Source organism: Drosophila ficusphila, unplaced genomic scaffold (genome assembly GCF_018152265.1).
Source record: "Drosophila ficusphila isolate 14025-0441.05 unplaced genomic scaffold, ASM1815226v1 contig_348, whole genome shotgun sequence".
In the NCBI taxonomy this organism is placed as follows: Eukaryota; Metazoa; Arthropoda; class Insecta; order Diptera; family Drosophilidae; genus Drosophila; species Drosophila ficusphila.
This window is the reverse complement of record NW_025064257.1, coordinates 1,380,866-1,408,700: the sequence shown is the minus strand read 5'-3', so window position 1 is coordinate 1,408,700 and position 27,835 is coordinate 1,380,866. Positions and strand designations below refer to the sequence as shown.

General features: G+C 37.8%; 1 protein-coding gene across 4 annotated transcripts in view; it reads right to left on the bottom strand.

Moving 5' to 3' along the window:
- LOC108096154 (scavenger receptor class B member 1) overlaps window positions 1-27,835 on the bottom strand; it is a 95,817-nt gene that overhangs the window by 31,736 nt on the left and 36,246 nt on the right. For 2 of the 4 annotated variants that reach the window (XM_043207882.1, XM_043207881.1), the window contains exons 2-6: window positions 13,316-13,407; window positions 12,975-13,135; window positions 12,778-12,922; window positions 11,594-12,022; window positions 11,412-11,529 (exon numbers count right to left, since the gene is read on the bottom strand). In XM_043207882.1, coding sequence (XP_043063817.1) covers window positions 11,412-11,529; window positions 11,594-12,022; window positions 12,778-12,922; window positions 12,975-13,135; window positions 13,316-13,407 — 945 coding nt within the window. Of the gene's footprint in view, window positions 1-11,411; window positions 11,530-11,593; window positions 12,023-12,777; window positions 12,923-12,974; window positions 13,136-13,315; window positions 13,408-15,859; window positions 16,194-27,835 lie in introns of those variants that run through there. The other 2 variants (XM_017197553.1, XM_017197539.2) reach the window with 2 other exon arrangements.

Below are 27,835 nucleotides of genomic sequence, written 5' to 3'. Positions count from 1 at the left end.
GGATGTCGTTAAGGGGGAACCACTTAACGTATTTTTAAACTTACCCTGCGGATGACATATTTTCCGCTGAATTATGCCACTTTTTTATGCGTTCTGCGAAACTTTTTTCGTCACTATCACGACACTATGTCAACAAAACAGAAAAAATTAACAGTTCTGGGATGCGGCTTGGAATGAAAAGTTTCCCACAGTAGAAACAATTAATACCACATTCGCACACAGATGGCGATAGTTGGTTTAATAGAAAAATTGCAAGTGTCCGACCCTGACAACTGTCCAACCTTGACGACATTCCCCTATAATTGAATTATAGCTATCATATTATTACAATGTACAATTGTTAATACAATTTGTTAATAATAGAAAACAAACCTATGAAGGGGCGTGTTGGATATTCGAACCACTTAAGCTCCAAGATTAATACGTACATAAGATTATATTATTATTAGAAAATGGTCACACAAATGTTAGATACTTAAATTGGATTGTAAGCTTTGACATATAATAAAACACATTTGAACTGAGATCGTCTTCGGGAACACACGCATTTTTTGGTGTATATACACAACAGTATAGATTTCAAAAATTTCATTTTATTTCTTCTCGGCGACCATTCACAGTTTTCAAAACGAACACATCTTCTATCTTCCAGTAAAACGAATTGGCTTAAATACAGAAAGTATGTTAGTTCCCATATAGATGGCTTGCCAAACATGTACCAAAAAGAAGAGATTGACAGCTCAGTTTAAGCACTAGTGCCTGTTATGTCACTAGCTGCTCAACACTCCAAACCTATTATATCGGCTTGTAATTTTAATTCTAATTCTAGTAGCAGTCGAGCTTCTGGGCATATCATCGAACTGCTACGCAATAAGAGAAGGCTTTGGAGGGAGTGGCAAGTCCACAGATCGCCTGCCTCGAAGGAGCGGCTTAAAATAGCCAACTATCTTCTACGCACAGCCCTAGAAGATGAAAACAATCGATCTCAATTATTCTTTTTGCAGTATCTCTCCCCAAATAGCAGAAGATATTCACTGTATAAAACTAAATCGGAAGTGAGTCACCATTACCCGAACAAACAGGCTCGCAGCAATAAAGAGAGGGCAAATGTATTTGAGGCACATCTAGAAAACGTCTTTAAGCCGCTTCCATTAACAAATGGTTTCTGCTCCCAACAAACATCACTCCAGAGGCTAACCTACCTATCACATTCCAATCCAGAGAAGTTATAAGAGTTTTTAAGGCTCAAGAAAAAAATAAAGCGCTAAGACACGATCTAATCTCCCCAAAAATGATTATGGAATTGCCGGACTGTGCAGTAAATCTTCCCACCGCGATGTTCAATAGTATGATGAAATGGGGCTGTTATCTACAACAATGGAAAAAATCTGTCATCATTGTGATCTATAAAGCTGGAAAGGACCAGCCGTCATCATATAGGCCAATCAGTATTCTGCCTTGCCGATCAACAATATTTGAAAAGATGCTTCTGAATCGTATAAAGGAACGCCTATAGTCCCATAATACCATCCCAAACCACCAATTTGGTCTCCGCGAGAAACACGGAACCATTGAACCGAGATACGAATTAAATATGAAAGTCGATAGCACTGTTGGACCGCTTGATTTATGAAAATCAAAACTTGCTACCACAGAACTCCCACCAAATACTGGAGTCATATCTTGTGCATAGAAGTTTCGCAGTACGGTGTAAAGATTTCCTCTCCGATTACCATCCAACCGAAGCTCGAGTACCTCAAGGAAGCGTGCTTGGACCAACGCTGTATATAATCTACACAGCAGACCTTCCGACAACCGGCCTTACAATAACCTCAACATTTGCTGATGATACTGCCATTCGAAGTCAATCTAAGTGGTTAAAGGTTAACGAGCAAAAGTGCAAAAACGTCACATTTACCCTTAATAGACAAACTTGACCCCACCATCTCTGAACAACATCCATATTCCTCAAACAACTAAAGTAACATATCTTGGAGTCCACCTTGATAGACGGCTTTCTTGGCGAATGCACATCGAAGCCAAGATAACACAATTAAAATTCAAAGCAAAAAGCCTACACTGGTTAATAAAAGCTCGCTCTCCGCTCAAATTGGAGTACAAGGTACTTCTGTACACTTCAGTTCTCAAACCAATTTGGAAATACGGCTCCGAGCTATGAGGGAACGCCCAGAAGTGGCCCAGAGAGCCCAATCAAAGATACTAAGAACTATATCTGCTGCTCCGTGGTACATACGGAAAAAGGACATTCACAGAGATTTCGTAGGAACTGTTAAAGAGGAAATCGACAACTTACAAAAAAGGAAGCTAGCTTCGGCAAGCCAAAGCTTATATACCCTTGCAGTCATTTTTGATGAATGCTCATCAAATGCATAAAGGATAACCAACATCGAAGCTATGACGATGTTAGTATAAATTTTTCATATTTTCGACTAATGTTCATATGGCAGCTATATAATATAGTTGTCCAATTTTGATCAAATTTAATTCGTAATTCAAGAGTCGTAAGAAAACTGTATATTCCTAAAATGGTGCTTGCCTGATGCAAAACAACGATGTTATATTTTTATTTCCATTATTTCTATATAGATTTTTCGATCTTTCCTTTGCAAAGGTTTTTCAGCTATATGATAACGGTGTCGAATTTTAATGAAATTTTTTTCTTGATTCAAGGGTTATTATAAAACTCAATATTTTGAAAGTTATGCTCGTGGGATTAAAAACAACGACGTTATAATTTTTTTCCATTATTTATTTATATATAAATTTTTGTATCTTTCCTATGGCAGGTATATGATAGAGTTATCCGATTTTGATAAAATGTAAACCGAAATTCAATAGTAATTAGAAAACACCATCTGGAAAAAATCAAGTCGATTCGATGAAAAACAACGGCGTAATAATTTTTTTTCCGTAATTTTTTGACCTCTTGTACGGGAGCTATCCGATATAGTCGCCCAATCCGGCCCGTTCCTACTTATATACTGCGTGCAATAACTTCACAACTTTTGGGAAAGTTTCAGCATGATAGCTTTAAAACTGAGAGACTAGTTTGAAGAGAAACAGACAGACGGACTGACGTATTTGGATTCTAATCGTGATGCTGATCAAGAATATATATACTTTATGGGGTCTGAGGTGTCTCCTTCACTGCGTTGCAAACTTCTGACTAAAATTATAATACCCTTTGCTCTGCAAGGGTATAAAAATAAGTGTAAATTCTGATAAAACAATTGAAGAATATAGGGGTAATGATGATGATGGTTTTCCAATTGTCGAGGGAATAAAAAACATTCCCTCAAGTACGGGAACGGTAATGCCTTTCGCCGAGAAGCTTACGTCAAAAATATTTCTTAAAATTTCTAAAATCTCTAAAAAAATTTTAGAGAGAACCGTGTCATAGGTCAATTTGATTCAAGGGTCTCCATTAGGGGATCTGTTCACTTAGTATTGGTACACCAATGAATTATATAGTAAATGAAGATTAATTGACTCTGTTCTGTAGGAAATGCTTCTTTGGGGAAATCAAAAAATAGAAAGAAACCGTACCATAACCTCCACCCCTATCATGGTGAACAAATGTCATCATCCGTAAAATAAATATTTGTTCAACCAATATCTGTGCTATGAAGCTGTTTCATTTTTCGGCACGTGCGCAAATAGCACTCTTTTATTATTTAAAAAATACCAGTATGGTATTTTCTATGAGTGTATTTATTTTGCTTTGTTGTTATACGTAGAGCTCGGATAGTCATGCAAATGCATGTTGCATGCATATAGTGCATATTTCATTCCTTAGAGCATATATACATACATATGTATGTTGATCGAAAATGCATGTTCGAGCATATTTTAATATTTCATTCATAAAAACTGACAATAATTTAGCTGTGACATATGAAAATCATTCTGATGCGAATAACAACAAAAAACTTAATACACTCTATTACAAATCTATCTTATTGTGTTTAAGATTATTGCGTGGAATTGAAAGTAAATTGACTTTCACGTTGTTTATTAAGTAAAGTTTTTTTGTTTATTTTAAGTTTTATAAGTAAATTGACTTTCACGTTGTTTATTTTCATCAAATTATCAACACTAGGTACATTGATAACTTATTAATGGATTCTCAATGACTATTCATAATAAACGCTTTATTATATTCTTAAAGTATCATTCGTCTCGTGGCATTCAAAGTTATCGGTTGTTTCAAATCAAATTTATATTGAGAATGAAAGTCAAAAATAGGTCAGTTTTATTTTGTACGTATTGTGAATGTGCAGTTCAAGGAAAAAAAAATTCCAAGTAAATCAGCATATTGCATCATTAAAACACAAAGCTGCCAAAGATAGAAGGAAGGAAAATGCCGATCAGGGAAGCCAATCGTTAAAATCGGATCTTGAACCAAAACCACACCAAATTTGTCGAAGTTTAATGTAAATCTGTGCAAAATATTAGCTTTTAAATAAAGAACCGCCGTTTCCAACATATTATGACTATTTTTTGCATGATTCTTTCATATTTTATTGTATTTGTGAATGCATATTCTTGAGTATATTTTGCTATTTTTCGTGCATATTTGCATGCATATTTTGGCCTTTTTTCGTGCATAACTATCCGAGCTCTAATTATACGTCAACAATGGTTCGCGTAAGAGCGAAACAAAGTCATTCTCTGAATTGGGACTATGACGTCACCTCAAAGAAAAGGAAATATGAAAAAAATTGAAAAGAAATTTTCGTCAATAATGCCTTAAAAACATGAAGAACGCATTTTGAAACGAATTTTATTATAGAGAAATCGCTATTGAAAAACTTAAGAAAACAATTGACATTTTGGTGCTTTTAGATCCGTTTCGGGGTCCCAAATCAATTTGAATACGATTCTCTGATTTTCGTATCCACTAACACTCTATCAAATGGTTTTAAAGGTGTTTCTAAGGTTTGTGTGTTAACTAGGAACTTACGTCTGCTCTAATAGCAAATGGATTGTCATATACGAGTATATATGCTCAAAAATGACAACCAGCCCATTGTATTGCTGTTAATTCCAGTTCAGTTATTGATTTATTACTTGGAAGTATATTCATATGATTGGGTTAAGACTGCTTCTCACGCTTGCCGCCTACTTGCATTTGTTGTTATAGAAAAATTCTTTAATAAGATCTGGTTTAAGTAATAAAGTATTTTTTCTTTTTTGACATTCAAAAGTCCAAGCAGTCAGTCTAAGTCTTCGACGGGGATGGACTTATTTTTTGAGAGCTCCGAGTTGAGTTCCTTCTTCAATATATGCAAATCGAAGGCGCTAAATAAAAATAAATATTGTTAAGTGTGCAATTTTACTTTTATTAAGTACCACGCGCGATAAGCTCAAATATACGAGCGGCGGTCAAAATAATGAGCATAGAAACTCCGCAAACCGAAGAAATTGGTATTCGTATTTCTCAACACGCGATACCGAAGTAGAAAACAAGAAAGGAAGCTAGCTTCGGCAAGCCGAAGCTTATATACCCTTGCAGTCATCAAATATGTCGAACAAAACGCATAAAAGCTAGACAACATCGAAGCTAAGGCGATTTTTCTATTCATTTTCCATATTTTTGACTAATTTTTCGTTCAATTTTGATCAAATTTAATTCGTAATTCAAGAGTCGTAAAAAAAAGCATATTCCAAAAATCATACTTGTCTCATGAAAAACAACGATGTTATAATTTTATTTCCATTATTTCTATATAGATTTTTCGATCTTTTCTATGGCAGCTATAAGATATAGTTGTCCGATTTTTATGAAACTTTTTTTCAGTATAAGAGTTGTTAAAAAACTTGATATTTAAAAAAATCATGCTCGTGGGATAAAAAACAACGATGTTATCAATTTATTTCCATTAATTCTGTGTATCATTTTCGATCTCTCCTATGGCAGCTATATGATAGAGTTATCCGATTTTGATCAAATTTAATCCGAAATTCAATAACAGTTAGAAAACGCCATCTTGAAGAACTCAAGTCGATCTGATGAAAAACAACGGCGCGAGAATTTTTCATTTCATTCCCTCGTATGGGAGCTATCCTATATAGTCGCCCGATCCGGCCCGTTCCGACTTATATACTGCGTGCAATAACTACACACCTTTTGGGAAAGTTTCAGCAAAATAGCTTTAAAACTGAGAGACTAGTTTGCGCGGAAACGGACAGACGGACAGACGGACAGACAGACAGACGGACAGACGTACAGACGTATTCCGATTCTACTCGTGATGCTGATCAAGAATATATATACTTTATGGGGTTTGAGGTGCCTCCTTCACTGCGTTGCAAACTTCTGACTGAAATTATAATACCCTTTTGCTCTGCAAGGGTATAAAAAGTCTACAAAGAGAAACACTAGAGCTCGCTCTCTATCACCAGCCCTACTCATTCCAACTCCTACATCTTGGAGCTATCAATGCCAGACCCCACCGCCACCGGCTTCTATGGAAGATGCACCAATAACAAGCAGTGCTACAATTTCCGCTATCCAGATTAAGCGTCAGCTTAGTTGGCAAAACACGGTTGGTAACAAACCAAAGATCAACCGTATCAACCAAATCATCGAACAAAGCAGGAGTTCCCATAACAGCAACAGCTTTTCCCTCTTAGCAGATGGGGAGAGCCAAGCTGAGCCAGAGCAGGTGACCCAAAAGAAACCAAAGTCCCACCTATTTATATTAGAGAAAAAAGCTCAAGCGGGGATGAAAATTTTCATGTTGTTCCGCTTATTAAAGGAAAGTTCAAAGTCCAAAGTTCAAACCAAATATGAAGAACACTTTCGAGCTGTGTCTAAATACCTGGAGGAAACAAAAAAAACTTTTACAATACATCTACCAATTAAAAAACAGCAAGTATACAGCAAGTACAAGTATTACTAAAGGGATTCGAACCTGACGTCTGAGATACTAGAAGACCTTAACGACAAGGGATTTTCTGCTAAGAATGTTAGCAGCATTATCAACAAAAACAAAAAACCGCAACCTACAAGGAGCTGAAGAACTGCATGCGACGAGCGACAGCTAAGCGTCAACAAAATACACAAAATATGTATTATAAATCAAAAACTACGCCAAGAGTATTTTTCGCCAAGGCAGCCAGATCATCTTTCGGTACGCTAAATACCACCAACGGCATCTCCTACGCTGATGCTCTATGAACAAGTATGGAAAATCCACTCCAACCACTTTTAGAAAACGCTCAGCAGGTCTCAGTCACAAAGCAATTTGGAAACTATGATGTGCACCATGTAACGAAGTATGATGGAGCTCATGTCATTTAGGAAAGCGACCATGCAAACGCTGGTTCAGAACCAGGACCGGCATCTTAATTAGAGAACAAAAAATTACATGCAAGCCATGTCCATAAAAGTGCAATTTGGAAACGACAACCGTTGCATTGCCGCTGTTTACTGCCCAACTCGCTTTACAATCTGTGAAGATCAATTCATAGATTTCTACATCTTGGAGATTAATTAGCTGCTGGAGATTACAACGCCAAGCATATGCACTGGGGATCAAGCCTCGTTACTCCCAAGAGAAGGCCACTTTATAATGCACTTATAAATGTGAGAAATAAGTTGGACTACGTTTCTCCTGGTAGCCCCACATATTGGCCAGCAGACCCCCGAAAGATACCATATCAAATTGATTTCGTTATGACAAAAAACATCCCACGCAATCTAATAAGCGCCACGGCCCTACCGGATCTCTCATTAGACCACTCTGCATTATTAATAACCCTTCTTTAAAGGCCAGAAATTATGGACCACCCCTGCAGGCTGTGTGAGTTCCCTCATTAAGCTAACCCCCTGCTCAATATCGAAGCAGACATCGACTGTTCTACCGCCGCCCTGGAAGATAAACTCGTCACAGCAGCCAGGATCTCAACACCACAACGGAAGGATGTGCAAATAAAGAAGTTCAAAACCAACCTGCAAATCGATCAGCTCGTTCTGGAAAAAAAACGTCTGCGACGGGCGTGGCAAACCAGCAGATCGCCATGCTCAAAGCAACGTCTAAATGAAGCCACCCGCAAACTAAACCGGGCTCTGAAGCAAGATGTCGAATATGCTTGCCCAAGCTTAAGCTCTCCGTAAACTCTTCAATGGAATCATAAGTCTCGGTTACTACCCAAAAAAATGGAAAAAGTCAATAATCATAATGATATCGAAGCCCGGAAAAGATCACATGTTTCCGTCCCCTTACAGACCAATAAGTTTATTATCATGCCATGTATGGGAGCTCATAACATTATCCTAGCCCATCAATTTGGCTTTAGAGAAAAAGATGGAACTATCGAGCAAGTTAACAGAATAACTCCAGAGATTCTTCTTCGAAAATACAGAATATTGCAGCGCGTATCTCAAGCATTAACGGTCTCATGTATAAAATCAAAACACATTTGCCCGGGTACACTCATAAATCACTTGAGTTGTATCTCTACAACAGAGTCTTCGCAGTGAGGTGCAACACAAAAACATCCGACAACTACAAAATCGAAACTGGAGCGACCGACTACCAACATCCACCTTCGCCGACGATACTGCAATCCTCAGCCGTTTCAGAAGCTCAGTCCGTGCAACATTCCAATTAGCCAACCAGTAGTAGAGAGGTGGCTATCCGAATGGCATGTCAAAATAAACGAACAGTAGGTACACATAACGTTTACTCTTAACAGTCGCAGTAAAAGATGAAATAGAGAAGCAAAAAATGTCGTACAAGGAAAAACTCTTACTAAATCCTCTCGCAAGGGACTTGACTCGGGTATCCATAAGAACCCTCCTACAACGTACAATTATTTGCTACTGTTCCAGTCTATATGACTGATAATTAGGTTATTGTTGTAAGTTATGACGTCATATTTTTTATCACCAAGTAAAATGCCTTTGTTTGTGGCAAATTTAAAATTTTTCTGTGTGTAGCTCAAGATTATGTTTTCGACACAGGTTAAATAATTGATTATATGGTTTTCGGAAAAACCTATAACTGCTAAGTCATTCATGTACAGGAAAGCTTGGGATGGTTCTAGTTCCAAAAATAATGGTGTCACTTTTATTTTAAATTAATAAATGGCTATTTTTACTCCATAGGGTAATCTTTTGAATCGGTACGACCCAGTGCTAATTGAAAAAGTGATGTTTTTGGATTCTTTTTCTAAAGTAATTTGGTGAATCGACACATTAAATCTAGATTAGAAAACATTTTTGCTTTACCAAGTTGATATAATACGCTTTCAATTCTTGTTTGTGGAAATTTATCTGCTGGTAACCTTTTGTCTATTTGACAAAATTACAATTACTAATCTCCCACGTTTTTCTTCCAAACCAGGAAATGCTAATTTGGGTTCTAAAAGTAATGGGTAATTGTATTTGGATACTAAGGGTTCTTCTATGTCATCTTTTGTGAGTTCTTTAACTTGTTAATCTATTTCTTCTTTTTGGCTAACGGGTGTTCTATAATTTTTAATATATACTGGGGTGTCATATTTTACTCTAAGCTTTTGTTTGTAAATGTTATATATACATTTTCTCTGAGAACATTTTGTACCACCGATAAACGTTGCTTCGGTCCAAGGTGGCATCTCCGTATGCCAGGTTCCTTGATCCATTTTTTTGAATATGTAAAAATCGAAGACGATCCAAAACACGTGCAAGCAAAGCAGCTGTCAACAATTAAGTGAACATTCAAAATGGCCGAGCTTGTCGGCATTAGTGAGAGACATGAGTACCAACATAACGCCACAAAAAAAATCGAAATTCGATACGAGGTAACCCGCGAAAATTCAAAATTCGCGATACTTTTTGAACACACCTCGTATACCAGATAGGCGCCCAAACGGCCCCGTTGCGACTACTATACTGCAAGCAATAACTACACATCTTTTTATTTATTTTATAATTTTTTTCCGATAATTTCCGTGAATTCTATATACCTAGATAGATTAAAACTGAGAGACTAGATTACATAGAAACAGACAGAGAGACAGACGTATTTTAATTCAGATCGTGATGCTGATCAAGAAAATATAATATATACCTTCTGAAGTCTAAGGTTCCTCCTTTACTACGTTGCAAACTTCTGACTGAGGTCAACCCTGCAAGAGGGTATTTTTTTTGTATTGTGAAATATATTCATTTTTTGTTAGAATAACAAAATAATACAAGACTTTACAAGTTTGATGCATACATGACAAATTCCACAAAATTGCTGACTTAAAAACTATTAAATTAATGTTTAACTTTTAAAACGAAAATAAGATTTAAATAAAAAAAATGGTGGCAGTATACGCTTTCGTTATACACTGGTCGGCATATATTTTGACAATAATCAAAGTGAAATATACTCGAAACTTGAACTTGCTTCTTTTAACTTTTGGTATCAATGGAAAGGTAATTTAAATGCCGTTTGAATGATACCATACTTTTCTTAACTCATTCGATGTTTATTGAAAAAGTCAATTTAAAAAAAAAATTAAAAAATAATTTTTTTAAACTTTTCCCTCGGCTTCAAAACTAAAATTTTTGGATGAAAAAAGTTTCTTTAAACAAAAATAATAGTAACTGCAATAGGAATTTTTCAAAAATTATTTTTCTTTTATTTTTATAATTTTTTGAAAATGCTTAGAAATACGCATTTAAGCCATATTTTTCTCTTTTCCATACAAATTTTTTCCGACATTGTCACCTTCGAAAAATCATAAAACTTAAAAGAAAAATTATTTTTGCAAAATTCTTTTTGCAGTTACCATTATTTTTGTTTAAAGAAACTTTTTGCATCCAAAAATGTTAGTTTTCAAGACGAGGGAAAAAGTTGTTTTTTTAATTTTTTTTTCAAAATTGCCCTTTTCAATAAATATCGAATGAGTTAAAAAAAGTATGGTATCATTCAAACGGCATTTAAATTACCTTTCCATTGATACCAAAAGTTAAAAGAAGCAAGTTCAAGTTTCGAGTATATTTCACTTTGATTATTGTCAAAATATATATGCCGACCAGTGTACATAGCTTAAAGGCACAAATATCAAATTGATTGAAATTTTATGACACAATTGTTAACTGTTTTTTTCCATAAGCTCTTACTTACATATAAGAGCACCTACCGATTACCGAGATCTCACTATGTCTTATCGGATCGTCAAACCAGATTTTTAATTTTGCGGCTAAATAAGGAAGTACTTTTGACTCTTGGGGGTCGGTGGACCAGCAGGTAGAACGTTGGTCCCCGAACCAGAAGGCCTGGGCTCGAAAAAAAACGGGCTCTCCAAATCTCCATCATTTCTAGGCTTTATCGCTCACTTAACAATAGTAACAAATTTCGGCTCCCCCGGACCCGCACACTTTACCGGTAAATTTTTCTGATACTCACCATTTCTACAGAAGCATTTGTTGGCCTGATTGCTTACACCATTGTCGAAAGCATTTTCCTCAAACACATAGCTGTATCCCTTTAGACTTCCTAATGTTATCTCTTCGCCAACACGGTACTGCAAGCAAAATGTATTATGTTCAAATCTTTTCGATTGGGTTAATTTTTTTGTAGCAACACACCAAATTTATAGGTCTGCACATGCTTTTCCTGAAAAATTTTACTGTCTCGTTTGGCTGAATAAAGCTTTTAAACTTTGTGCCGTCGGATGCATACTCTATGTTGCTACAGTGGTCCTCCTCCCACTGTGGTAGATTTGTCTTTCCGCGATAGGTAGCGTATAGTCCCGACAGCGCAGGATTGGGAACGCCTGTGTAGAACGTCTCAAAATCCGAAGAAAAATCGTACATGCGATCTATGAGCCCAACCTTTTCAAATGATATCCAATTCGGAAGGAAAGTGTTGCCCAGAGTGGCAAGGGCCGAGGGGTAACCGAACATAAACTCCCTTGCAGTGGTTCGAACAATAGGCTCCGACTTTGTGCTCACAAACAATGTCTTAAGAGCCATGCGAACTAAGAACGGCTGGTTAGCAGTGAGGTGTGATATTGCCTGGAATGTAAAGACGAGGTTAAATATTAGCAAAGGCAAAATGTAAGATTATTGCGTAAACTAAACCATTCAGCTATAGTTTGCACGAAGGAAATTCGGACGACTTTATCATATAGCTTCCATATGAAAAATCGTCGAAAATACAGAATCTTCATAGATAAATCGACATAGCTCGGTGTTGTTTAGACTCTATGTATTTGGTTCGACATATTTGTTTACTGCAAGGGTACATATATAAGCTTCAGCTTGTCAAAGCTAACTTCCTTTCTTGCATTTTGATAGTATAAAATATCTTCTATTTTGGCCCAGAAAATCAAAAAAAGTGTGAGAAGGACAAAAATTTTTATTAATATAAATTTTTTTTAGGTTGTTTCAAAAGTTTTTTAATTATACGTTTTTTAATGTTTATTCAACTAGAAGAAAATTCAATCCTGAATACAATCCATTTTGTCTTGTTTCGATAGGACGTTAACTTTTTTCCTATCAATTAGGAAAAATCGAAAAAATGAAAAACCGAAAAAAATTTCTCGTCGAAGTTTATACGTATACCTGCTGGATGTATACGTATAAACGAAAACTTCGACGCGACTTTTTTTGTTCACTATTTGTTCTGTAACTCCAAAAATAATTTGGGTTTGTTTTTTGAAATTTTAGGAACACATTCTTGGATAGTTTAGGAAGGCACAGCTTCCCCCTTAAATATGCAGTAATAAATACGTACATAGACGTTATTTTAAATTAACTAAAATACTTACCAACATGGCTATATTGAGCATAATAACCTCATCGTCCTCCCGATGACCGTTTGACATATGCTCCTGCCAGACTAGTGGATGCCGGGGTGTGCTGGACATAGTGTTGTTTTTATTGAACGTGACATTTTCGTGGGTCATTATCTCCCTAAATGCCAAATTAAAGTACTGAAATTATAAATTATGGTTTTATATCTTACTTGTATACATAGGGACCAACTTGTTCCACTTTTAGCTTCTCCCGACCCGCAAGAAAGGCCTGGGCATTGGTTATATTAAACAAATATATCTTAATATAGAGATCAACTGGAGGTTGGGCCCACAAATTGAAGATTTCGCCGCCTTCCGTCATTATTAACTTCTGCAAAGATACCGAAAATACTATTTATTGCTCCAGCCTGAATTTGTGGAAAATGTAGTTGCAATTTTTCTATACTGATATCGAGGGATCTTAAAGCTTACAAGTCGAAATGACTTATTATTGCTACCCAATCACTTGCAAACTACAACGGCAGTGAAATGGTTTTTTATTGAATCTTACCCACTTAAATATCAAATCGTAGGGTTCGAACACTTTAACTAATATAGCCGTCGCTAATGCCAAAAATCCAAAGGCTAGCAAAAGAAACGCTCCTGGAAGTAAACGAAAAACAATTGGAAAATCATTGGAGTTATAAGAAAAATCAGTTTTTTTATTGTAATTTAGCACCTAGGTTGATACGAGGATATGAACAATCCACTTAAAAAACGGGAATATTACCATGAAGCAAAAACGATTTGACACAAAAACAAGAAACAAAGCTAGCTTCGGCGAGCCGAAGCTTATATACCCTTGCAGTCATCAAATATGTCGAACAAGATACTTAACCCTTTCATGCCCAAATTTAAATGGGGCACATCGAAAATATTTAACGCCATAAATAATAAATAGGAGCCCCAAGTAGCTTTCATTCCGGTTTTCGATTCTCTAAGTCCTTTGGTATGTCCTTAATGCAATGATGCCTATAGCCATAAAAAAAAGTAACAAAAATTTTAAATCGTAACCGAAGTTTGAATGTAAAGCCAATGTTGCCTATAGGCAACTGTGAGCGGAAAGGGTTCAAAACCAAACAACATTGACGATATGACTATTTTTTTTTTTTTTTTCTATATTTTCGACTATTTTTTCATATTTTTATAAAATATAATTTGAAATTCAAGAGTCGTTGAAAAACAAAGATGTTATAAATTTACATCATATAATTTGCAGATTTTTATGAAATTTGTCTTCTTCACTGCGTTGCAAACCTCTGATCGAAATTATAATACCCTCCACAAGGGTATAATTAGTACGTACATATATGGTATCTGACGGAAGTCATTATATCAATCCCATTGCTTATGAACACGACATGATTAAGCTGCACGCATTTGTAATAGTTGACCAACAATTGGATAAGAAAGGCATAATTATTAAGGGTTTATTATAATCCATTAAGAAGGATCAGTGAAATAACTACTCTGTCTAGGGAAGGTAGTTGTATTATACATGTTAAGTTCTTGTTAAAAAAAATTAAAAAGAAAACAATCTCAGGGTTTTATTTTTACAGCTTCCGAATAATACTTTAAGGAATTGATGGCAATTATCTGCACTTTTATTCAAATCATTTTCTTTAGTAAATTTTTGGCCGATAAAAATTTTCTGTTTTATTCGTATAAAATCAAAGAAAGCGGAGATAGGTAAGTTATGTATATAAATCTTCACGATGCTATAGGAAGAAACAATGGAGATTAAGATTAAGCCCCAAGGTTTCTGTTCGAAAAAACTCATGATAAAATAAAGTATGTATATTCTTCATTATAGTTGTTCTAATCTTTTAATTAAAATTTCCTGTAACCCTTTATTAAAACGAAAGCCGGTGGCTGTGACATTATTGATTGAATAAACATGCATGTCATGAATAAAGCAACAAAAAGTGACTTTCTCATGCGCTGTGACTATTTTGTTTAAAGAATAAAATTATCAACAACAATTTAATTCAGTTATCTTGGCAGGAAATCTGGATTCTCAAAAGGACTACATTATGTATATTCGAGATTGTTAAAGAAATTGAATAATTTCACCACGTCAGACACTGCCAATTTTAGTACTGAATGCTGTAAAAGTTGAGAAATGACTCAGAGTGATTTTTTAGTACTGAGTGAAGATCCAGAAAAGCTAAGGCCAGTTGCTTTTTTGCTATTTTAACAAATAAATAAGGTAATACTTCGGAATTTTGACTCCAGCTATATTGTCAGCCCCAATAAAAACTTGGGAACCAAATCAAGAGTTTTTTCGTAAGATAATAACCCCCTTAGGAGGGGCAGAAGGTTTTTTACCTTGGAAAATGGAAATTTCCTCGGAAAATCAGCGGAAAACTCTTACATGCACGTCATGCATTTCCGCGCTAGATTTGAGGACATATTTTGGGTAATTGGCCCAAAATAAACACTTTTTAATAAATAAAATTTTTCGATTTCTCGCACCGTTTATGAGATATCGAGCCTTATATTTCCGATAATATTGAGGGCTGGTAGCGGGTGATGCAATGCATGACGTGCATGTAAGAGTTTTCCGTTGATTTTCCGAGGAAATTTTCATTTTCCAAGGTAAAAACCTCCTGCTCCTCTTAAGGGGGTTATTATCTTATGAAAAAACCCTTGATTTGGTTCGCAGTTTTTTTTGGGGCTTAAATATAGCTGGAGTCAAAATTCCGAAGTATTACCATAAATAATTAAAAATCACGCTTTCCGCCACTTTTTTATTAATGTTTAGGTCCCAAGGTAGCTTTTTTGGTATTTGTTTACAAGTGCGGTTCACGGTAAAAACAGCTAAAAAAAAAATAAAGTAAAATATGCAAATGATGTTTTTTCTAAAATTTCGAAATCCGTTGGCGAAAAGTGAAAATTTTGTACCGTTTTTTTGTTATTAACAATTAAATATGCGATTGGTAGTACGTTTTTTGTATTAAAAACCAAAAGCACTAAAATTTGTAGAAAAAATTGATCTTTGTCTTATTGTAAGTTTAAGATAACAAGTTCTATTATTGGCAGGGTATATTATTACCTTTGGAGCGCATTTTTTTTTATTACGGACGATCCAAAAACGGGCTATGGTGTTCATCCAAACACTTTTTTATTTTTGCTAGACTTATAATATTTTTAATTCATTTTCTGTTTACATCATTATTATATGCTATTATGTGTGTTTAACATATATGTATAATAAAATTTTATTTAGGTTAAAAAAAATAAATAATAAATAAAACCGGTCGGTTCGACTTTTAGTAATACCTTCAATCGAGAGGAGACTATTTTAATGTTTATGAGAAATTTTATAGAGGGTCATGTCTTGATCAATTCGGTACTTAATGCTGATCACCAATAAATTTTATATTGAATGTGTGTGCTTTCATGGATGTCTATCGCTACCGATAAGTAACGTTTTTTATTATCCTGGAAATGTAATATCACCTGCACACTACACAAAAAAAAACAGTAAAAAAAAAAAAAACAGATGACAATTTATTTTACTTGACTCAAAAAGCGGCTCCCAATAATAATCTTCGGGTAATAAGAAAATGTTGAACTACTAAGCTGTCGGGTCATCCAGCCGCAGCAGATAATTATCTTCTTTTATTGCGAGCTCTTACATTATCTGCATCATGGTACAATTATACAAGGTAGTCTCGTCGGCGGCCTAATCGTTCGGCTTTTTAGTCAGTGCGTTCGTGCTTGTTTACGGACGAATTTTTTCAGAGTATTAACCCTTGTGCAAAGAAGTCGTTCTGCCCTTGGCTGCAAACTTTTTTTGTTTTTTTGCATGTAGCTTCAGATTATTTTAGTATAACAAAAATGTAGAGGGAAAATTATTAATTGTTGCTAAGAAACATTAATTTATATATTCAAAAATGTTACTTTAAGAGTACAATTTTTTTTTTTAATTAAGAACCCAAACAAAAAAAAGCTATTCCAAAACAAAAAGAACGTTTAATTTTAAATTCAAAACTATTAAAAATTAATTTATAAAAAACTTCAAAGCTAAGCAAAAAGCTCTTTTGTCGTTTCACTCGCACTTGTTGTGAGTAATGAATAGGGGAGTGCTTTTTGCCGACGAGACCATGATACAATTATACAAGGTAGTCCACTCGGCTTGCCGAAGTCGTTCGGGTTTGGTCCCTTATTTTTCACTCACACTTACTTGTCAAAGCTAAAAATAGGGGACTATGGATTTTGCCGAGTGGACTACCTTGTATAATTGTATCATGGACGAGACCTTGTATAATTGTACCATGATCTGCATAATTACCATCGCTCTCTCTCTATCTTTCTATTCACTCTCTCGTTGCTTGTTAGCTTCTACTTTGGGGCTGAAAATGGCTAATCCGTTTCTCAAATCGAACTCTTTTTTCGATCCCGCGGACCATTTTGTCAATCGCTTTCACTGAAATAAAAATTCGCTGCCTTTGTAGAAATCAAACTCTAAATTTTCGTGTTTTAATTTAAATTGCTAATAAAAAAAATTATTAGCTCAACATTTGGTGACCCCGACGTGATTTGTGCATAAAAAAATACCCAGTGGAAGTCACAAAAAATAAATTTATTTTACCAGGCTGCATATCTCACTTTATCGGTGTTGCAGCTTCATTGTGCGTTGGCCGGCCATAAACAATACAAATGTATATACAGTAGAATCCTGTTATAACGACTCCGCTTATGGTGTCCGTCCGAGTTGTGCGACGAAAACTCGTTGGGTTGGTTGGTCCCCATACAAAATATATTATATGAAAGGGCCTCCGCTTAGTGCCTTAGGGCCTTAGCTTAGTCAAACCGCTTATACGAACGAACGAACGAAAAACTTTAAAAAATCCAACCGGATATTGCGTCGTGCCGAAAAAAAAATACCGTACAATGGTGTCAGATTTAAGCATCAAAACACGCTGTAGAAATGTACATACAGTGGTGGCCATAAGTATTTTGTCAAAATAAAAGTGAAATATACTCGAAACCTGAACTTGCTTCTTTTAACTTTTGGTATCAATGGAAAGGTAATTCAAATGCCGTTTGAATGATACCATACTTTTCTCAACTCATTCGATATTTATTGAAAAGGGCCATTTTAAACAAAAAAGTCAAAAAAAACTTTTTCCCCCGGCTTCAAAACTAAAATTTTGGGATGCAAAAAGTTTCTTTAAACAAAAATAATAGGAACTGCAAAAAGAATTTTTCAAAAATAATTTTTCTTCTATTTTTAATGATTTTTTGAAGGTTACAATGTCGGAAAAAGTTTGTATGGAAAAGAGAAAAATATGGCTGAAATGCGTATTTCTAGTCATTTTCAAAAAATCATAAAAAATAGAAGAAAAATTATTTTTGAAAAATTCTTTTTTCAATTCTTATTATTTTTGATTAAAGAAACTTTTTGCATCCAAAAATTTTATTTTTGAAACTGAGGGAAAAAGTTTTTTTTGACTTTTTTTTTAAATTGCCCTGTTCAATAAATATCGAATGAGTTGAGAAAAGTATGGTATCATTCAAAAGGCATTCGAATTACCTTTCCATTGATACCAAAAGTTAAAAGAAGCAAGTTCAGGTTTCGAGTATATTTCACTTTTATTTTGACAAAATACTTATGGCCACCACTGTATGTATTTATCAGTGATCGGCACCCTTGCTTGAGTGCGTAGCAGCGGCACGAAGAATCTTGCACTGTCACTACTCCTTGTTAGTTTTAGCTGTCGCCTTAACAACGCTGCTGCAGAGAGAGAGAGAGAGAAAGAAAGAGAGTCGAAGTGCAATGCCGACGTCACACTGCGAGTGCAAACCTCATAGCCTATTCCATGAGATTTCTAGTTTTTTTTTGCTTTTTTTCCGAGTAAAACTGAATGTGTAAAGTCGCCAAATGCAAAATGTGCGATAGTAAGCTCATTCAGTTTTCAGTATTTTGAAAAACCCATGTTTTGGAATAAAATTTTTCGTTTTAATTCAAAAATTAATTTGACTTATTTTAAAAACAAATTACGAACCATAAAATAAACGAAAACAAGAGAGGAAGCTAGCTTCGGCAAGCCGAAGCTTATATACCCTTGCAGTCATCAAATATGTCGATCAAAATGCATAAGAGCTAAACAACATCGAAACTATGACGATTTTTCTATTCATTTTCCATATTTTCGACTATTGTTCGTATGGCAGCGATATGATATAGTTGTCCGATTTTGATGAAATTTAATATGCAATTCAAGAGCAGTTAGAAAACTAGATATTCCAAAAATTATGCTTGTCTGATGAAAAACAACGATGGTTTAATTTTATTTCACATATTTCTATATAGATTTTTCGATCTTTCCTATGGCCGCTATATGATAACGTTGTCGGATTTTAATGAAAGTTTTTTCTCGATCCAAGGGTTATTGAAAAATTCCATGTTTTAAAAATCATGCTCGTGGGATTAAAAACAACGACGTTATAATTTTTTTCATTATTTATATATATTTTTTTTTATCTTTTGTATGGCAGCTATATGGTGGAGTTATTCGATTTTGATAAAATTTTATCAGAAATTCAATAGAGGTCAGAAAACGTCATCTAGAAGAAATCAAGTCGATCTGATCAAAAACAACGGCGTTAGAATTTTTTATTTTAATCTCTTGTATGGGAGCTATCCTATATAGTCGCCCGATCCGGCCCGTTCCGACTTATGTATATACTGCGTGCAATAACTACACACCTTTTGGGAAAGTTTCAGCAAGGTAGCTTTAAAACTGAGAGACTAGTTTTGGGCAGAAACGGACAGGAGGACAGACGGACAGACGTACAGACGGATTTCGATTCAGATTGTGATGCTGATCAAGAATGTATATACTTAATGGGGTCTGAGGTGTCTCCTTAACTGCGTTGCAAACTTCTGGCGAAAATTGTAATACCCTTTGCTCTGCAAAGGTATAAAAACTGCAGTATTTACGGTCCAGTTTAGGCAGCGTGGCTCTGAGAACTATTCGCTCGCTAGAACCGTCGAATCAAAATTATCAAAAAGCTTTGAACTTGTTGATCACTCGATTTGATAATAAAGTTTTGCATTTTCAGGCACACGTAAAGACTATTTTTGGGTTGAAGGGTGTCAAGAAGGGATCTGCAATGGGTCTTCCGGGAGCTCAACGACTTTATGAACTCACACCTACGAGCAAACCGAATCTTGGCCAGTGCTAAACAAATTTTGGACCGATTCCTGATTCACATAATCGCTCACAAGCTGGATAAGAGGACGCTGGATAAATGGGAAGAGGCCTTGCCCATTGCTGAGCTTCCAACATGGACTGCTCACAGGTGAGAAAAAAGTTGCACAGATACAACTCAAATGCAATTCTGGCTTCTGCTACGACCTTTAATCGTACGTTATGCCTGTTCTGTAGTTGTAACGATCATTTCCTGCCGAAGTGTTCGCAGTTTTTAGATTTGAGTCAAAATATTCGATTTAGAGAAGCAAAGAAGATTCACCTTTGTCTAAACTGCGCAAGGGGCATAGTTTTCTTGCCTCACCATTGTGAAGAGAAATCATTTCCAATTGGAGCAAAGATTGTTCATAGAATGTTCTATGTCGATGACTTAATTTCTGGGGGCAACACGATTGAAGAGGTGAAGGAATTTCATCGTCAGGTAAAGAATCTATTGTCGCGAGGACATTTTCCAATCCGCAAATGGTGTTAGAATGAGTCAACTGCCCTCGAAGGAGGGTCGGACTGCGATAAAGAGCAGCTTATTAAATTTCACGATGGATCAGATATCGCCAAGGCATTCCTGTTAAATTTTTCTAAGATATCATAAAGTCATCGAATCACCAAATGAATCGCATTGTCAACAATAGGCAAATTTTATGATCCACTCGGTTTAATAATGTCAATTGTTACTAAATCCAAAATTTTTTGAATGCGATGACGCATTATCAGAGCCCATTCTTTCGTCATGGGCGAAGTTGACCTCTCAGTTATCGATCGTCCGGAACTTAAAATTTCCCCAATTCGTAACACGTCCGCAAGCGTCAATCGAGTTGCATGGATTCTGGGATGCTAGTATATCAACGTGCCTATATTGGCAGCCGAAAGACAATGAAGGCAAAAAAAGCTTATCTACTCTGCGCCAAGTCGAGAGTAGCCCCATTGAAGGACTTAACAATTTCAAGATTAGAACTTTCAGCAGCACTTTTATTGGCAATAATCGTATGTTTTCATAAAAATGCATGCACGCAGGATCGCAGGCGTTGCTTGCCACATAACGACAAAAGTATTGGCCAGCCTGTGGCTAGCGTCATCGATAATTGCGTCAGATGGTTTCGAATGACGCCTGTGACTTAGGAGCACGTCATGGGTAATCTTCCAGCGAATCGAGTTCTACCCAATCCAGCATTTCATACAACAGGAGTGGACTATTGTGGGCCATTCTATCATAAAGCAGAGTCCCGGAACAAGGCACCGCGCAAGTGCTACATCGCCGAATTTGTCTGCTTTTCCACGAAGGCCGTTCAATTGGAAGTTCAGGACCTCACAACAGATTCCTTCATAGCAGCTCTGAGAATGTTTATCAGCCTTAGAAGAAGTCCGCGAACTATCTGGAGTGATAATGCGACAAACTTTGTCGGTGCTAAGAGCGATTTAGGCGAGTTGAAGGAAGTCTTCTTGAGTGAACAACATATAGCTTCGATAGCTTCTTCGTGCCTAGCGGACGGAATAGATTGGAAGTTCTCACCTCCGCGTGCCTCACACTTCGGTGGTCTATGGGAGGCCGCTGTCAAATCGACCAAGTTTCACTTCTATAAAGTCGTCGGTCCATCCATCTTATCCCTCGATGAATTGACAACTCTTGCTTACGAGATTTCTGCTATCTTTAACTCACGTTCTCTCTGTCCAATTTCAGAAAACGGTGAACGCCTTGAGGTTATTACGCCGGCGCATTTCCTAAAGGGTTCCAAATCTCCTGAGCCGGATGTCACGCATTACCTCGAAGGCCGCCACAGCAGATGGCAAATTGTGACTCAAATGCAGAAACTATTTTGGAGAAAGTGGAGCAGTGAATATTTGTCAGTCCTTCAGGAAAGGAGCAAAGACGGCCCGAAACATCTAATATCAAGATCGGAAGCCTCGTGTTGCTGAAGGAGGACAACATTTCAACGTTAAAATGGCCACTTGGGCGCGTTCAGAGTCAGAGTAGCTATGGTCCGTACAGCTACGGTCATCATTAAGAGAGCCGTCGCCAAACTAGCCGTTCTGCCCATCGATTCCTATAAAGTTGGAAACGTACCTCTTCGAACAGGGGGTGTATGTTCGAAGCAGACTTCTAATCCGCTCTTCAAGCATGGAAGTAACCAACAAATTTGACCAACTTGCGTGTCCTAGAAAATACTAGCATCAGCAATGTTCGGAGCAGAACCCCTAACTTGTAAATTCTATCCTAAGTTCAAATTCTAACTGCTAATGTAACGTAACGTAACGTAAACGTAAAGTTGTTTACCAACACCCGCATAATTGCAATCGCGCCTAACTTTGCTTATCTTGTTTTATCTATCTTCATTATCATCTCATTCTTTTCGCAACTCTTAACCGATTTACATACTTTCGTTCGTTCTCGCAAAACCCTCGCAAGCAAGTTGTCGGTCGCGATCTTGTAAACGCAAAACACACAAACATTGTACACAAGAATAACCAAATACTACTCAGAAACCCAAAATACAAAAACATATCTCATCTAATCATAAAACATTGGCCTTTTTTTGGAAGTGCACAAAGCGGTAGCAACAAATTAGTTGCATTCCTCTGAACATTTGGTGACCCCGACGTGATTTACGTGGGGTGTGTTTTTTATTTCGTTTTCGTTTTCACAAATCGGTGAAAAGGCCTATCAGTGCATTTGGACACCACTTCGCAATTCAGTGAAGAGGCCTCCAAACATACATATGTACATATATTCCTGTGCTTGGGTATTATTTGGCGCGCTTTCTTTTGTGATCTTGTTCGTATACATAACCACAGTTTGAACTTGTCGGTGGTGATTCGAGACCCCCTGCGCGTGCCACAAGGCTCCCAGAGTTCAAGTTGCCAAGGTTCAGCGGTGCCTATATCGATTGGCCTGATTTCTACGCGGTGTACAACACCATTGTGGGCAATAATGATGACTTGAGCAACGTGGAAAAGTTCCAGCATCTTCGTTCATGCTTGGATGTCACAGCGTTGGACACAATTCGATCACTGGAGCCCACGGAAGCTTACTATGAAAAAGCTATTGAATTATTAGTTTCGAGATTCGATAACAAACTTTTGCATTTTCAGGCACATATACGGTCAATCTGCGCAATTTCAGGTGTGGAGCAAGGATCAGCAGCAAGCTTACGACGCTTAAGCGACCAGATGAATTCGCATCTGCGTGCGCTGAATACTATGGCAACGACACAGGAGATCATGGACGGTCTTCTGATCTATCTGGTAGCTTCGAAGTTGGATCGCCACACTCGAGAGAAATGGGAAGAGGGTCTGCAGGCAAATAAGCTGCTGAAGTGGAAGGATATGGCTACATTCCTGGAAAAGAGGTGCCGCATGTTGGAGAATCTTGAAAATGCAATGGTAATCCCGACACCTAGCAAACAGGTGGGAAAACCAAACACTAACAAAAACATTCATAACGCACTCGTAGCATCATCACTAAACACCTCATCATTTAGAGATCATTTCATTTCTAAATGCGCTCAGTTTTTAAACCTCAGTCCCACCTTGCGATATAAGAAGGCTAAAAGGCTGCACTTGTGTCTTAATTGTTTGCGCAAAGGCCATGGTATGCAACAGTGCAAGTCTGGTTCTTGCAAACGCTGCCATTCGAAGCATAATTCGTTACTTCACATCGATTCTAATGCCATCGCCGCACCCTCTTCTCCAACTACCACTACTAACACTCGAAATGTCGTTTCGCTTTTATCATCATCATTCTCTGAAGCTCCACCTGTTGTCTCGTCAGATAGTAAGACCGATTATGTGCTGCTTGCCACTGCCATCGTATACATCAGAAATCGATCTGGTGCATTTGTTCCCTGCAGAGTCTTGTTAGATTCTTGTGCTCAAATTAACATCGTAACTTCTCGTTTCGTTAAGCAGTTGCAACTCACTACTCGTCAAGCTAACACATCTATATCTGGAGTTGGTGAATCATCATTTTCATCAAACGCAACCGTCGATCTCGAAGCACACTCCAGGGATAAAAAATATCGTACAGCACTGACTGCAGTAATTAGTGGCAAAATTACGGATTATCAGCCTCATTTTGATTTAAACGCCCACCAAATCTTGTTCTTGCTGATCCGTGGTTCTACAGTAGTCAGCGTTTCGATTTGTTAATAGGAGCTGGCATCTTTTACGAATTGCTTTGCGTTGGGCAAATGCGATTAGCCGAAAATCTGCCCATTTTGCAAAAAACGCGTCTTGGCTGGATCGCATCTGGAGGGATTTCGTTCTCAAACATGAAGCGTTCAGCACTTGCAGTGACCACTGAGCCCGTCATCCAATCGGAAACCGATTCCTTGCCAGACATTGTCAAACGGTTTTGGGAAATCGACAGCTACTGTGGATCTCCAATTGTCGCAACTGATGAAGATGTTTTGTGCAAGCAGCTATTTCAGAATACCTTTTCTCGACTCAGTTCAGGGCAATACTCGGTTCGTTTGCCTGCCAAAGCCAGTTTCGACATGCTCGGAGATTCATACGGTCGTGCCTTACGTCGATTTAAGACGCTAGAGGGCAAATTGCTCAAGGATGTGGAATTGAAGTCGCAATACGCTGCATTCATCAAGGAATACATCGATCTACAGCATATGTCGCTTGCTTCTGAGCAATCAGTAGCCTCGCAATATTACTTGCCTCATCATTGCGTGCAGAAGACAGATAGTACAACCACAAAGTTACGAGTTGTATTCGATGGTTCAGCTAAAACGACCTCAGGTTACTCTTTAAATGATTTGTTGTTCTCAGGTCCCTCAATACAGCCCAAAATCTTTAACACACTGCTTCGTTTTCGCTTTTTCAAAGTTGCATTATGCGGGGACATCTGCAAAATGTATCGATGTGTCCGTGTCACTACCCCTGATAACTATTTGCAGTCTATCTTATGGCGTGACGACCCAAATCAACAAGTCAAGGCTTATACGCTCGATACGGTCACCTACGGCACTAAGCCGGCTGCATTTCTGGCAATTCGTGCTATGCAGCAGCTATCCTATGATGAGAAAGCTGAGTTCCCGTTGGCAGCCAAAATAGTTCGAAGAGACTTTTATGTAGACGATCTCATATCTGGAGGTGACTCGATCGAGGAGGCAGCTCAAATTCGTGAGCAGGTGAAGGAATTGCTATCCAAGGGTCATTTTCCAATTCGAAAATGGTGTTCAAATGAGGCAGCAGCTTTAGAAGGCGAAGCAGAAATTGATCGCGAGAAAACGCTCAGGTTTCATGATGGAACTGATGTCCTCAAAGCACTCGGCTTATATTGGGATGCAAAATCGGATCACTTGCTTTTCTCATTGTCTGGAACTATGGCAGAAAGTGGTTCAACGAAAAGATCTATTTTATCGGCCGTTGCCAAGTTTTACAACCCTCTCGGATTGATAGCACCGATTGTTACGAAATTGAAAATATTTCTGCAACTTCTTTGGAAAGACAAACTGGATTGGGACGAGTCGCTTCCGCAATCTTTGTACTCCTCATGGCTGGAGCACATGAAGCAGATGTCAGCGGTCAATCATTTAAAATTTCCTCGTTTCGTTATGCAGCCCAACTCGTCGTTGGAGATACACGCCTTTTGTGACGCAAGCTTAGCAGCGTATGGCGCCTGCGCTTACGTCAGATCTGAAGTGCATGGCTGTGTCTCAACTCATTTACTCTGTTCCAAATCTAGAGTTTCGCCCCTAAAAACCCTCACCATACCCAAATTGGAATTATGCGCAGCGCTATTGTTATCAGAGCCCATCTCAAACATTGCCCTAACCATTTCATTTGATTGCAATTTTTATTGTTGGTCTGATTCAACCATAACGCTTTCTTGGATAAGTAAACCTCCATCTGACTTTAATATCTTTGTATCCAACAGAATTGCGCAGATTCAGGATCGCACCAAGAGCATGACATGGCGTCTTGTACCCATCCATTTTTACGTTTGGATTCATCGTGCTGGCCAAATATAACTCCTGTTGTGGGCAACTTGCCTGAACGTCGTCTCATGGTTTTAGTTATAAACGAGAAGCAGGATATCTCATACGATTGCAAATTTCAAAACTCATTTGGAAAGCTGCAGCGAGTTTTTGGATATATATACCCGTTCTGGCTTCTCAAATTTCAAAAGCAAACGCGGCGTAAAGGACCACTCGAATGATGGAGCACATGGCCCCCTGCTGGCCAGCCGAGTGCAACCAAGTCGTCCTTTTACAACGACTGGAATCGACTTTTGTGGCCCATTGTATTCGAAATCGGAAGTCAAGAATCGAGCGCCTGCGAAGTGTTACGTGGCAATCTTTATTTGCTTCGCAACTAAGGCCTCTCACTTGGAATTAGTAGAGGATTTATCAACCGCATCGTTCATCGCCGCTCTCAAGCGTTTCACCAGCATCAGGGGGAAGCCCAACACGATCTGGTCAGACAACCCAACTAACTTTGTTGGTGCGAGAAACGAGTTGCAGGAGCACAGGCAGGTGAAGTTTCTGCCATGCTTAATTCTCGACCACTCTGCCCCATATCAAAAAATCCTAGCGACTTAGAGGTTCTCACACCTGGAAATTTTCTTATTGGCACTGCTTTCGACGCCATAGACGAACCCGACATCACCCATCTCAATATCGATCGGCTAAGGATTTGGCGCAAGTGGAGCACTGCCTACCTATCGCTACTCCAGGAACGTGGGAAATGGCGGTCAGAAAAGGCAAATTTGTCGCCCGGCAGCATAGTCATCATTAAGAACGACAATCTTCGTTTACTCCAATGGCGCATGGGCAGAGTTGAGAGCATTCGAACAGCTGCAGGCATTATCAGAAGAGCTGTTGGCAAGTTGACCGTTCTGCCCTTTGAGTCCACCTCGTCTGTCAGCGTGACTCTTCCAGCGGGGGGAGCATGTTCGGAGCAGAACCCCTAACTTGTAAATTCTATCCTAAGTTCAAATTCTAACTGCTAATGTAACGTAACGTAACGTAAACGTAAAGTTGTTTACCAACACCCGCATAATTGCAATCGCGCCTAACTTTGCTTATCTTATTTTATCTATCTTCATTATCATCTCATTCTTTTCGCAACTCTTAACCGATTTACATACTTATTAATATGCATGTTCTTGGGTGTGCACCCCGTTGGTCGCATATTACCTTTGATTGTGTACAGGCCTTTAATGCCCTGATTGTACCAAGGCGCTTGTATGAGAGCGAGCCCGAAATGTTGAGTGGTGAACAACCTGGCCAGGACGGCTGATGCCGCCTTGGCTCGGTGTAGGTTCACCTGGGCTAGCCTCGTGCTGCTGTGTGCAGCCATCATTGGAGCGGATGCTCCATCTTTGGTGAAGGGGGCGGGTGTTCCCCTCCACTGCCATCCGTCAGAGTGATGTCGGCCTCCTTCTCATCGTTATCGTCCAGGAGAGGCGCCTGTGCCAACTCCTGGGAGGGCGTAGGATGCTCCTCATCCTCACTCCCACATCCGTTGAATCGAGAAAAAAAAAGTTTATTCAAATTCGACATCGTTAGTTGCCATAGGAAAGATCGAAAAATCTACGTGTGTGTTCAAAAAGTATCGCGAATTATGTGTTTTTTCAAAAATTATTTATTTATTCATGAATATCTATTTTGTCCCCTTCAAAGTAATCCTCATGAGATATTATGCACTTCTGCCAACGGTTTTTCCAATCTTCGAAGCACTTCAAAAAATCATTTTTTTTTATCTTGTTCAGCTCCTCCTTCGATGCCGTCTTTATCTCGTCAGGCGTAGTGTAACGTCGTCCTTTCATAGGCCTCTTCACTTTAGGAAACAAGAAAAAGTCA